General features: G+C 43.1%; 1 protein-coding gene across 3 annotated transcripts in view; it reads left to right on the forward strand.

The window, feature by feature from the left end:
• The first annotated feature begins 279 nt into the window (after positions 1–279).
• LOC108795102 (alcohol dehydrogenase class-3) overlaps positions 280–11,596 on the forward strand; it is a 15,411-nt gene continuing 4,094 nt past the window's right edge. Inside the window, exons 1-7 of one of the 3 annotated variants that reach the window (XM_018566290.1) lie at positions 280–339; positions 5,732–5,833; positions 8,401–8,542; positions 8,630–8,717; positions 9,322–9,541; positions 9,807–10,067; positions 10,764–10,899. In XM_018566290.1, the coding sequence (XP_018421792.1) occupies positions 280–339; positions 5,732–5,833; positions 8,401–8,542; positions 8,630–8,717; positions 9,322–9,541; positions 9,807–10,067; positions 10,764–10,899 (1,009 nt within the window). Of the gene's footprint in view, positions 340–3,789; positions 3,823–5,731; positions 5,834–8,400; positions 8,543–8,629; positions 8,718–9,294; positions 9,542–9,806; positions 10,068–10,763; positions 10,900–11,596 lie in introns of those variants that run through there. The other 2 variants (XM_018566291.1, XM_018566292.1) reach the window with 2 other exon arrangements.

Genomic DNA, 11,596 nt, shown 5'->3' on the forward strand with positions numbered 1-11,596 from the left:
CAGAAGACACTTGCAATCAAAACACCCAGATTTAGCTACAAATCCACTTGAATATTTTATATTATATATTAAATATGCAAAACCAGGTAATTGCTTTAACAAAATGACTGTTGAAGATAAGTCCTTAATAGAGGCTTCTTATTTGATAGCACTTCAGATCGCAAAAAAAAAAAAAAAAATCCGTATACGATTGGAGAAAAATGAATTAAGTCTTGCATGTTACAAGCCTGTGAAGAGGTTTTGGGAAAGCAGGCTGTCCAGAAACTGCAAGTAATTCCAATGTCGGCTAACACTGTCAAGTGCAGAATTGAAGACATGGCTGGAGATATTGAAAATCAAGTTATAAAAATGGTAAAGAATTCACCATTTTATTCAATTCAACTTGACAAATCAAAAGACATAAGTAACAAGCAGGGGCGTAACTAGAAATCACAGGGCCCCATAGCAAAATTTTGTATGGGGCCCTGTGATTTCTAGTTATACCCCTTGCAGAGCCCACTCGTGATACCACCTGAGGATGAACTTGCAGAGCCCACCATAGACTCTCTATGGTGGGCTATGCAGGGTCACCCTCAGGTGGGCTGGTCGCACTCCTTACATTTCCGCCTCCTCTTCCTCCACGGTCGCTGATGGGCCCTGCCTCCTCCTCTGTCGCCGGACCCGCCTACTTCTTCATAACCGGGCCTCGGCTCCTCCCCTGTCTGGATCCACCCAGCTGCGTGATTGACAGCTGGCTCTGTCTATCAAGAGGCAGAGCCAGCTGTACCCGCCCCCTCCCCTGTCCGTTCCGCCAGTCAGCGCTGGAGGATCGGACAGGGGAGGGGGGAATCCCTGCAGGGAGCCGTGAGTGACAGTTTCATTGTCACACGTCGGCTCGAACTATGAGGCTGAGTGATTTTCACTCGCCTCATAGTTCTCCTTTAAATGAACTAAACATATCCTTGCAAGGACAACCTAAGGACGTGTTCCCACTACGAGGTAAAATGGGTGCTTTTCAATAGAAAATATTACTGTGGTAAACGTGGTTGGCTGAAGAAGATCTGCAAATGTTTTCAAATTTTGATGAATATATGAGAGAGAAGGATGTCAACCGACAGGTGGTAACCATTGTTCAACAGCACTTACAATCACTCACAGAATCTTTTGGTCGTTATTCCCCAAAGAAAGAAGATCCCAGACATGGCAATATCTGGATAATAGATTCATTTGCAGCAAACATTGAAGATAGCAATTTAAGCATGAATGAAAAAGAAAGTCTCTTCGATCCATTATCCGACGACAGTCTCAAAGCTAAATTACACCCATCCATATTATGACCACATTTTTGGCTCTCCATAAAACATGAATACACATTGCTGAGTGAAAAAGCAATGACAATTTTGATTCAATTTTCAATATTATTAAAATATTTGTGCGAAAAGAAATTTTCATCTGTCACAGCAATTAAAACACGGTACCGGTCTCGGCTTGAAAAAAAATGGCTCTCCGTCTTGCAGTAACGTCATTGAAGCCAAAAATCCATACACTTATTTCAAACAAGCAGGAACAAATATCACACTAAACATGTGTAATACTTAAATAAGCTTCAATTATTTTGTAATAATTAAACTAACTTTAATAATTTTGTTAGAATTAAACAACCTTTAAAGATTTTGTTATAATTAAATAAGCATTTATAATTTTGTTATATGAAATAGGTGCATTTCATATTAATAAAATGCAAGTTCTCTGATCATTAATTTTACAAATGTATAATAGTGGTCCGCGGGATTTAAAATGATAAATTTAGTTGTCCATGAGGTCCGAAAAGGTTGGCGAACGCTGCGCTAGGTGGTGCGCTTTGTTTTGTTTGTTTTCTCTTTTTCAGTCATTGGCGGGCCTTCTCTTCCTGCTTCATCAAGCAGCACATCTGCAGCCGGTATGTAAGTCATAAAGAGCAGAGGTCAGTGCTATGTATGGCACCAGGGGTCAGGAGAAATTAAAGCACAGAGTAGAAGGGTCAGGAGCACGTATGTCATAAAGGATAGGGATCAGGGCTATGAATGGCACAAAGTGCAGAGGTCAGGAGTACATAACACACGGAGAAGAAGGGTCAGGAGTAGTGATGGGCCGAACAGGCCCGAGTTCGGTTTCGAATTCGAAATTTAGAACATCCAAAAAGTTTGAATTCGAACTCAAAGCAAGTCAATGGGGGTAGAACTTTCAAAAATAATTGTCCCCTTTAAGAGGACTTATATGCAAGTTATTGGCCATAAAAAGTGTATGGGGGTCCGGGTACTGCCACTCCCTGTCATGCAGTCCAGTCAACTCGCTCGTTCTCTCCACCCACTGATTGGCTGACTGGCGCATCACTTCCGGGAATGACCTCACCACCCTGAAGTGAGGAGGACGATTCTTCTTTCCTGGAGTAGGTTGCAGCGGTTGTTCGTTCCTGGAGTCGGCGGTTTCTGCGGTTCTTTGTCGGCGACGGATGAGGCGCAAGTATCGGTTTAGGCATCGGAGGATTTGCACGAGTACAAGTATTTTCACTCGACCTCATAGTTCGAGCCGACATGTGACAATAAAACTGTCACAGGTCGGCTCAATAGATCGGGAAGTGAGCGAACCCTCACTCGCTCACTTCTTGGTCATCTCTCTGCAGAGAGGGGTGACTGCAGTCACGGCTCCCTGCAGGGATTCCCCTTACGTTCTGATCCTCCAGCGCTGATTGGCGGAACGGACGGGGGCGGGCACAGCTGGCTCTGCCACTAGATAGGCAGAGCCAGCTGTCACTCACACAACTGAGTAGATCTCGACAGTAATGTAGCTGTAGCTCGCGATATACTGAGCTATGGGTCACGGGAGGACGCTAGTATATGTCCCCCCATGACCCTTAAGAGAACTATGGGGAAAAACACTTACCCCATAGTTCTCCTTTAAGCCTCACCTCTGTGGCAGATCAGAATCTTTAGACCTGCTCCTGTGCTCTCTTCTATCTGCGGCACCCCTCCTGATCCACCATGGAGGTGAGGTTCGCAATCACTTCATTCAAGTCTCTCCTCCATGACAGATTAGAATGGGCACTGCTGGGAAAATACTGTAGAAGGGAGCACAGAAGTGGCTGTTTAATTAACAAAGCAGCACTGGAGAATGAGACGATTTGAAGCCTCGCCTCTGCAGTGGATCAGGAGGGGCACCGCCGTGACAAAAGAAGGGAGCCCAGAAGAGTGGGGTAGTTTGGGGGCAGGGGGTGTGTGGATTGAGAACTTCTCCAGGGCAGGGGGGTAGCAGATCTGAGTCTTTGCCCCGGTGACGGAATGTCTAGCTCCCCCACTGCTCATGCGATCTCCAAGTGCTGCTCAGACCATGCACACAGAAGTTGCAGTACTCCTCAGTGTACAACCTTCTACCTGTCCTGTAGAAGGCACGCTACATAAAGAAAAAAAGAAGGCAGGAGCAAACGCCCAGAGCTAGTAATGGCCACCTCATGTGGAAGGTAAAGTCACTGACAGCCGCCACATGAACTTAGAACACAAACTTCCTGTAGTCACACCGTGTAAAAAAAGAAAACTATCAGTACACAATTCAGTATGTGAGTTGTAATTCTAGGCAGCTGCATAGCACTTCAAGGCAGACAGTTCATAGAGCGCCCTCCTCTACTAAGGATTACCGACGTGGTGCACCGCCATACAACAGCTGCTTTAGTCCCTCCGTACTGCAGGGGGCGACATCACACCGACGCTGCTACTGTATGGCGCTTCTTATACGGTGGTATAAAGTGGGCGGGAACATTCCGGGACACAGTGTCGGACTACAGCGAGAGACATGAGCACCGCTGGGCAGGTGAGCAGTGCTGTGCATATGGCTGTTTGCGCTGTGCTAGTAGTAATGGCTCATTGTACTGTAGGCTGTAGTAACTAACTCAGTGACACGAAGCCAGGACTCTGCGAACAGCCGTATGAGTGAGCGGGGCTGCTTTCGGCAAGCACTGAACTTCAACTTGTGACTGCTCAGTATGAATTCTAAGCAGTGCTTGCAGAACGGGGGCCACTGAGTAGCAGAGTGTACTGTCATGTCTTTCATTACACAAATCATGATGTGGATCATACTGTGATATGACTTGCATTGTGATTATGTGACATGGAGGTAGGATGACCACAGAAAAGTCATGATCCTGGGCCATTGATCAGGCTGACTATAAATAGGATTTCTTCTGATCACAGATGATTTTTACTTTTTGGTGCAAACTGAGTTCACTCAAGCCTGCACAAAACTGTCAGTGTCTCCCCCCCTGACCCAATCAGTTGCAACTCTGGGCCATTCTGCACCCCTTTTGTTATGTGCATGAAAAGCCTCAGCCCCAATAGTTTGAGCCGGGAGGGGGATGTGTCACTGACAGATTTGCACAGGCTTGTGTGTACTTGGTTGGCACATCACAGTGGACATATTGACTAAGATCCTCATAGAAAGGTCTGCAATGATCAGAATAAATCATTACCATAGTCTGACGGATCAGTGGCCTAGCATCAGGACTCTTATTCTGTAGTCACTTTTCCTTCGGCTAGGTTCCCACCTAGGCGATTCAGATGCTGAGCTGTTTTTGTCTGATTGTCGCGTGCGTTTGTGTGACTGTTAATTGAAAACTGTGGTTGTTGCGTGGTTTTCAATGCATAGAGATGCCTATGAGATCCAAACCCTGTGATAACAGCCCGAAAAATAGCTCTTGCACCTTTTCGCGCGACAAGCTGCAAAGGTGTGAACAACCTCCATTGACTTCAATTAGAATCTGTGTTTTGCGTGACAAATCACCTAGGTGTGCACTGGCCCTCAATATCATATAATCACACTGAGCAACCATTTACACCTCAGCATTTTGTTGTGTTCCCCAAAACTCAACATAATGGGGGGAATTCATCATAAGTAGAGCACACAGAATCTGGAGCAGCATCTCTCTTCAGTATGCTCTGGTAAGCTTTTGAAAATTAGATGGCAAAGCTGATTGGTTGCAGTGCAAATCTGCTCCAGTTTAGATAAATTCCCCCCAGTGAATCCTATTTTCAAAGGTGCCCATTCATACCTAAGCGTTGACACTACTCGGGGGGGGTTTGGGGGGTGCACAATCATTTGTTTTTGGCTATTTGGACTTCAATGAGAGCACCTGAAAAGCAAATTTTTCATGTGATTTTGCCTCATAGTAACTAGCTTTTCATTGACTAGTACTGAAACCTTCAAACCTAAAAAAGGTTCAAATTTGTGTGAGAACGCTCTCTGGCTCAAGTGTGAAAGGGGGCTAAAAGTCTGTGTGTAGGGGTATATTCTACCAGTGCATACAAACGATGTGCAATGACTTCTAGAGAATAGGAAGGACTGGATATAGGTGCCGAATGACATACATGCAGGAGGTGGCACAAATACCCAGGTACTGTTGTGAGTCCTGTTTCCAAAACCCTCCACTATCAGATTGAGTTACCTATCATCTGCTAGGTACATAGAGTGGTGAGGTCCAGAGAATGTAACAAACCAAACATACAAAATGGTGTGGAAAGGAGCATGGATTGTGTAGTGGCCAGCACGGTGGATGGAATCTATTGCGCCAATACCTACAGCACTGTGCAAGTCCATAGTATCCAATGTACAGCTCAACGTGAAGAGTGTTGTGTTCTAGATGTGATTAAAAGATAACAAAAATAGGTAATTAAATAAATTGCATAGATTGAAAGTTCAAATTTTGCTTTTTAATTTTTTCTTGGAGGTCATTAAGTGCAAGGCTGCTCTAGCCTGGGAAGCAGGTAAACCACTGACTATTGAAGAAGTTGAAGTAGCTCCACCAAAAGCTCATGAAGTACGAATTAAGGTAAGCATTCCTATGTACAGGACCTGGCGTTTAAGACCACGATTCACCTCTTCTCTGTTTTCTGACTTTTTATAGCTGCCATAATAGTAAAAATATTTTATTGCTGGCTTTGTGCTTTCAGAAGCTAAGAAAAGAAAAACTGGCTTCACTGTGCTAAAGTTAACCCCCTGTGCATTTTTTTTATTCCAGTACTTAACAAGTAGCTTGCCTGCAGTCATCCAGCATTAACTCCTACCTTTTAATTTCCTCAGTGGGTTGGCTTTTCATCGTGAGCAGTGGGAAGCATTGGCAACGGTAGTATAAGATTTAGATGTTTGAAGCCCTGGCTCACAGTTTGCTTCTTGGGACTGAGGGCCCATTCACACCAGACAGTGTGTTCAGGCCCGATTCTGGCCGGAAAGCACTGGATCGCATTGCGGCCGACTCACATTCTTGTGGGGCGGAAGGGAGACTGGTGGTCTATTGAAATGAATGGTGCCGTAGACACGCCCTTTGGCTGCAATGCAATCGGCTGCACGGGAACGCGTGCACATCAATGAAAGTGAGCTGGCCACAATACGATCTAGTGTGTTCCGGCCAGATGCGTGCTGGAAAGCATTGTCTGATGTGAACAGGCCCTCAATATTCTGGACAGTTTCCGTGCATTCTGGCTTGCGTATGACCCTAAATCTTCCTTGCTGGAAGTATCTTCTAGTAGGTGGATTTATGGGCCTAACTCAGAGCGGTCTGGGGACACGATTTACCACAGGCATCCAAGTACCTCCCTCTGTCTGCCTTTGGGTACTTCAGTGTCCTATGGACCCAGCCTGACTGGTGCAGCATATGCTTCCACTGGGGGCTAATTCCAGCATTGTTGAAGACCGGTAGAAGCAAGGTGAAGCCAAATAGTATGATAAATCTTAAGTATGAAAAAATGTTTGCTCCAGAAACACATCACAACATTAATTTTAGCATTGGGTGTCACCATCTTGTTACATGGCATAAGAAGGGTAAGCCAGGTTGCCAGCCATAGGCTACACACTTTGTTTGATGCCCACTCTTTGGGGCAAAGGCTGCTCTCTTTGTCAGAAGCTAGGGGGATGGCTTAAAATGAGAAAAATTAAATTTTTTTGAGTTTGTATAAAGAGAATTTATCAGCTTATTATGAGAGTTGCACTGTTTGCATATGAGGAGTAATGGAATGGTCCACTATAACAAAGATAATATGGCTATGCCTTTTAGAATCCTAAATGTCTGAATAGCCCTAAGGTGCAGTCAGCAATGCAGGTAGCCTGTTCCAATCAAATTCCATCCCAAAATTCCCTTAAATATTACTTTACAATGGTTATTAGAATGTCTGTGTCCTAATATATACATTTTTCTCTTTGAAACCTTAAACTGTTCCATAAAGCTCGGGCTAGGCTTCTCTTTTGAACGTACTTTAAAGGAGAACTATGGGGAGAGTGAAATGCACTCATCCCAATAGTTAGTGCCGACGTGTGACATTGCAGCTGTTGCACAGCGGCTCTATTGATCGAGAATTGAGTGATCACAAACCACTGATTGCTCAGTTCACAATCCTCTCCCTGCAGATAGCCGTGACTGTCAGTCGCCACTTCCCACTGGGATTCCTGCCCCTTTCTGTTCCTCCACCTGGGACAGACAGATGGGGTGGGCACAGCTGGCTCTGGTTCTAGAGGCAGAGCCAGCTATCACTCAGGCAGCAGGGTGGATCCTGACAATATTGTCGGGATTATTTCCGGCTGCAGCGTGGCTTGCACTGTCGGCATATAGTGGCCAATAGCTTTGGGTCACAGGAGGACATGAAAGTCTTCCTGTGACCCAAAAGAGAAATAACGCCAAAAAAGTTTTGGCCATAGTTCTTTTAAAAATAGTTTGATAGTGTTTACTCATTGGATGAATAAGGTTATATCCTGACCTTTTCGTTCAGTTAGATTTTTTTATTTGGGGATCAAATGTTTCAAAAATGCCTTAAAAGAGAACTATGGGCTTACCTTTCTATTAAGGAGAGGTGACTGACCGTTACCGCTCTCTGCAGGGAGATGATCGGGAAGTGAGTGAGTGACGGTATGTGTTCACTCACCTCCTGGTCTATAAAGCTGAAGTGTGACAGTTTCAATGTCATATGTCGACTCTAACTATGAGGATGAGTGTAAATCACTCACCTCATAGTTCTCCTTTTTAATTAAGCAATGATAATCAGATTTAAGGGTTGGCTGCCATGGACGAATCATGGAAGCAAGATTACTGGTAAGAGTAATCCTGGATTTTCTGGGTTAATAACTCAGATGTGAAAACTTGCAGATGATTTAAAAAGCTGGTTGTGGCAGCTCATGTATTTGTCACAATAGACTTTCTTGCCTGCAGTCTAATGCAGTTTTGTTTTTGTTTTTTCGTTTTGAAATAAGTGACTGACCAGAAGTGAAGCATTTAGCAATCTTGGCTGCAGAGCAGGGAATTTGTTTATGGAATCATCCTGCCATACTGACGAACCTATTCCACACAAATGTCATGAGCAATTGTACATTTCCTGTCATAAAACTCCAGCGATCTATAAATCATTGCAGATCGTGTCCACAGCTGTATGTCATACTGACGCCTATACGCTAAGTGGTGCTGACCCAGAAGGATGCTTTCCTGTAATACTGGGACATGAAGGAGCCGGTATTGTAGAGAGTGTTGGAGAAGGCGTTACAAGGGTTAAACCAGGTATGTTGTAAACTTGACATTTTCATTTGACTGGCCAGTATAAAGTGCACAAAATGACATTCCATATATTGGTTTCATGTGTTTTAGGGGACACTGTTCTTCCTCTGTATATTCCACAATGTGGGGAGTGCAAGTTTTGCTTGAATCCCAAGACCAACCTCTGTCAGAAAATCAGGTATATTATATCTTTTGTGATCACATCATCTCTTTAGCATATTTGGTTTTAACTATTTTTATAATCCATTCATGATGTGTAGCAACCCAAGCAATTACTTGTGTCCAACATGGCCAAGTTGCAGGGTGCCAATCCTTCCCTTGCCTTCCTTCCCTTGTTTACCTCCATCTTCCTTTGACAAATCTTGTTTTCATGCAGCTCTGTTGTTTACTTGTTCTCTTTTAGTTTTGAAGAGGTTTAACGCCTGCCTGTTTTGTTTTTGCTGCCTACCATTCTACCCTTAGCTTCCTGTCCTAGAAGTTAGGGGAAACCTACCAAAGCAAGGGGATGCCCCCTCTTAGGTCGAATGGAAGGTTCCCACTTACCTCTTGTTTTGGGGTCAACTCTAAAATGTTGTCTTTCCCCTCCCTTTCTGCCTCTAAGACTCTGGTCATACAGATGGGTGAATCTCCCCAAATGGGGACACAGACAGGAATAAAAATGTTGACAAAAGTGTCTAACCCTTCCCCACTCTATCCAAACCTGAAAAATACTTTGTCATTTGTTATAGTGTGTATCAGGCTTTGTGAGTCTGAAGTAGAACTCATTGCTGTTTGTGTGACAGGGTTACCCAAGGTCAGGGTCTAATGCCTGATGGTAGCAGCCGATTTACATGCAAAGGGAAGCAGATTTTCCACTTCATGGGCACTAGCACCTTTTCTGAATACACTGTGGTTGCTGACATCTCTGTTGCTAAAATAGAAGACTCTGCTCCTCTGGACAAAGTCTGCCTGCTGGGCTGTGGTGTTTCAACCGGTTATGGAGCAGCTCTGAACACTGCCAAGGTAAGCAGATTTATGCAATAGCCCTGGGAACATTTATGTGAGCCTGCCATGTATATAAAATGATCATTGCTGACGGTTTGCACTGAAAATGAAGTGTAGCGTTGAAACTATGCCCTCAAACATGCACCATTTTATTACATTTGATAAAACAACAGGTTCATTCCAAATTATAATAGTCATTGTATGTGTTTGTCAATATGTTTTTTTGTCCTCTTTTAATAAAAAAAAGTTTTTGTTTTTATTTTATTTTTTTTAACTGTATCAGGTGGAACCAGGCTCTACGTGTGCAGTGTTTGGCCTAGGAGCTGTTGGTCTTGCTGTGATCATGGGATGCAAAGTAGCTGGTGCCAAGCGCATCATTGGAGTTGACATAAACAAGGAGAAGTTTGCCAAGGCTGCTGAGTTTGGAACTACCGAATGCATCAGCCCAACAGACTACAAGAAGCCCATCCAGGAGGTTCTGGTTGAACTAACTGATGGAGGAGTGGACTATTCCTTTGAATGTATTGGAAATGTGGGAGTTATGGTAATTCTATTTTATTTACACAATTCTGTTCTTCATGGTTCAGTATATTCCCCATAGATTTGGAACACAATGACAACCATTCTACACAGTTAAGCTAACGTGTGTGATTATATGTCACTATTTAGTTGGCAAGAGTGCATAAAACTCTAGCCACCGCTGTCTAAAGGGTTTCTTGAACATGTGTTCCTGAATATTCTACTGGCAGTGCAGCGTAAATGGAACCCAGCACAACTGGTACAATGCCCCTACATAGGGGTGTGTGTCTAGAAAGTGAGCTGCAGTTGGGAAATATGCATAACCTTCCTGTTTACCGACATTTACAGCATATGATCGACTCCAGTTCTTATGTTCAGCCTATTTATTTTGTTACAACCCATTGTTTTAAAACCAGTGTTTTTTATTTTTAACATATGGCAAAAAATCAGTAAATGTGGTTTTTTTTTTTTTTTTTTTTTTAATGCGACAGTTACTTTAAGCCACCTTTTTTGATAGTTTAACTTTCTGTGTTTTTAAAATACAAATGCAGGTCATAAAATAGAAAGTAAGTTATGATATAGCCGATGCAACTGAGATATTCTACATTTTGACTGACATTTTCTTCTCCAATTAAGGAACTGCTTAAGGTATTTCTTGCCACCCAATTTTCATATAACCAAGACATTATCTTTGGTTTTTTTTTTTTTTTTTTTTGTAAAGCGAGCTGCTTTGGAGGCCTGTCATAAAGGCTGGGGTGTAAGCGTCATTGTGGGAGTGGCAGCATCCGGCCAGGAAATTGCAACACGCCCGTTTCAGCTGGTCACCGGACGTACATGGAAAGGAACTGCTTTTGGGGGTAAGACTAAGACAACCACTAACCTTTCAAACATTATGGTTTAAATTAAAACAATCTTAAAATGTAATAGTTGTGTGAAAAAGTGTTGGCTCCCTTCCTGATTTTTCATTGTTTTGCACGTTTGTCACACGTTAATGTTTCAGATCATCAAACAAATTTAAATATTAGTCAAAGATAACACAAGTAAACACAACATGCAGTTTTTAAACGAAGGCTTTTATTAAGGGAACACAAAATCCAAACCCACATGGCCTTGTGTGAAAAAGTGTTGGCTCCCTTCCTGATTTTTCATTGTTTTGCACGTTTGTCACACGTTAATGTTTCAGATCATCAAACAAATTTAAATATTAGTCAAAGATAACACAAGTAAACACAACATGCAGTTTTTAAACGAAGGCTTTTATTAAGGGAACACAAAATCCAAACCCACATGGCCCTGTGAGAAAAAGTGTTTGCCCCCCCCCCCTTGTTAAAACATAACTTAACTCTGGTTTATCACACCTGAGTTCAATTTCTCTAGCCACACCCAGGCCTTATTACTGCCACACCTGTTCGCAATCAAATCACTTAAATAAGACTTGACTGACAAAGTGAAGTAGACCAAAAGATCCTCAAAAGCTACACATCATGCCGAGATCCAAAGAAATCCAGGAACAAATGAGAAAGAAAGTAATTGAGATCTATCCGTCTGGAAAAG

This window comes from Nanorana parkeri, unplaced genomic scaffold, assembly GCF_000935625.1.
Source record: "Nanorana parkeri isolate BGI_ZX_2015 unplaced genomic scaffold, ASM93562v1 scaffold933, whole genome shotgun sequence".
Classification (NCBI taxonomy): Eukaryota; Metazoa; Chordata; class Amphibia; order Anura; family Dicroglossidae; genus Nanorana; species Nanorana parkeri.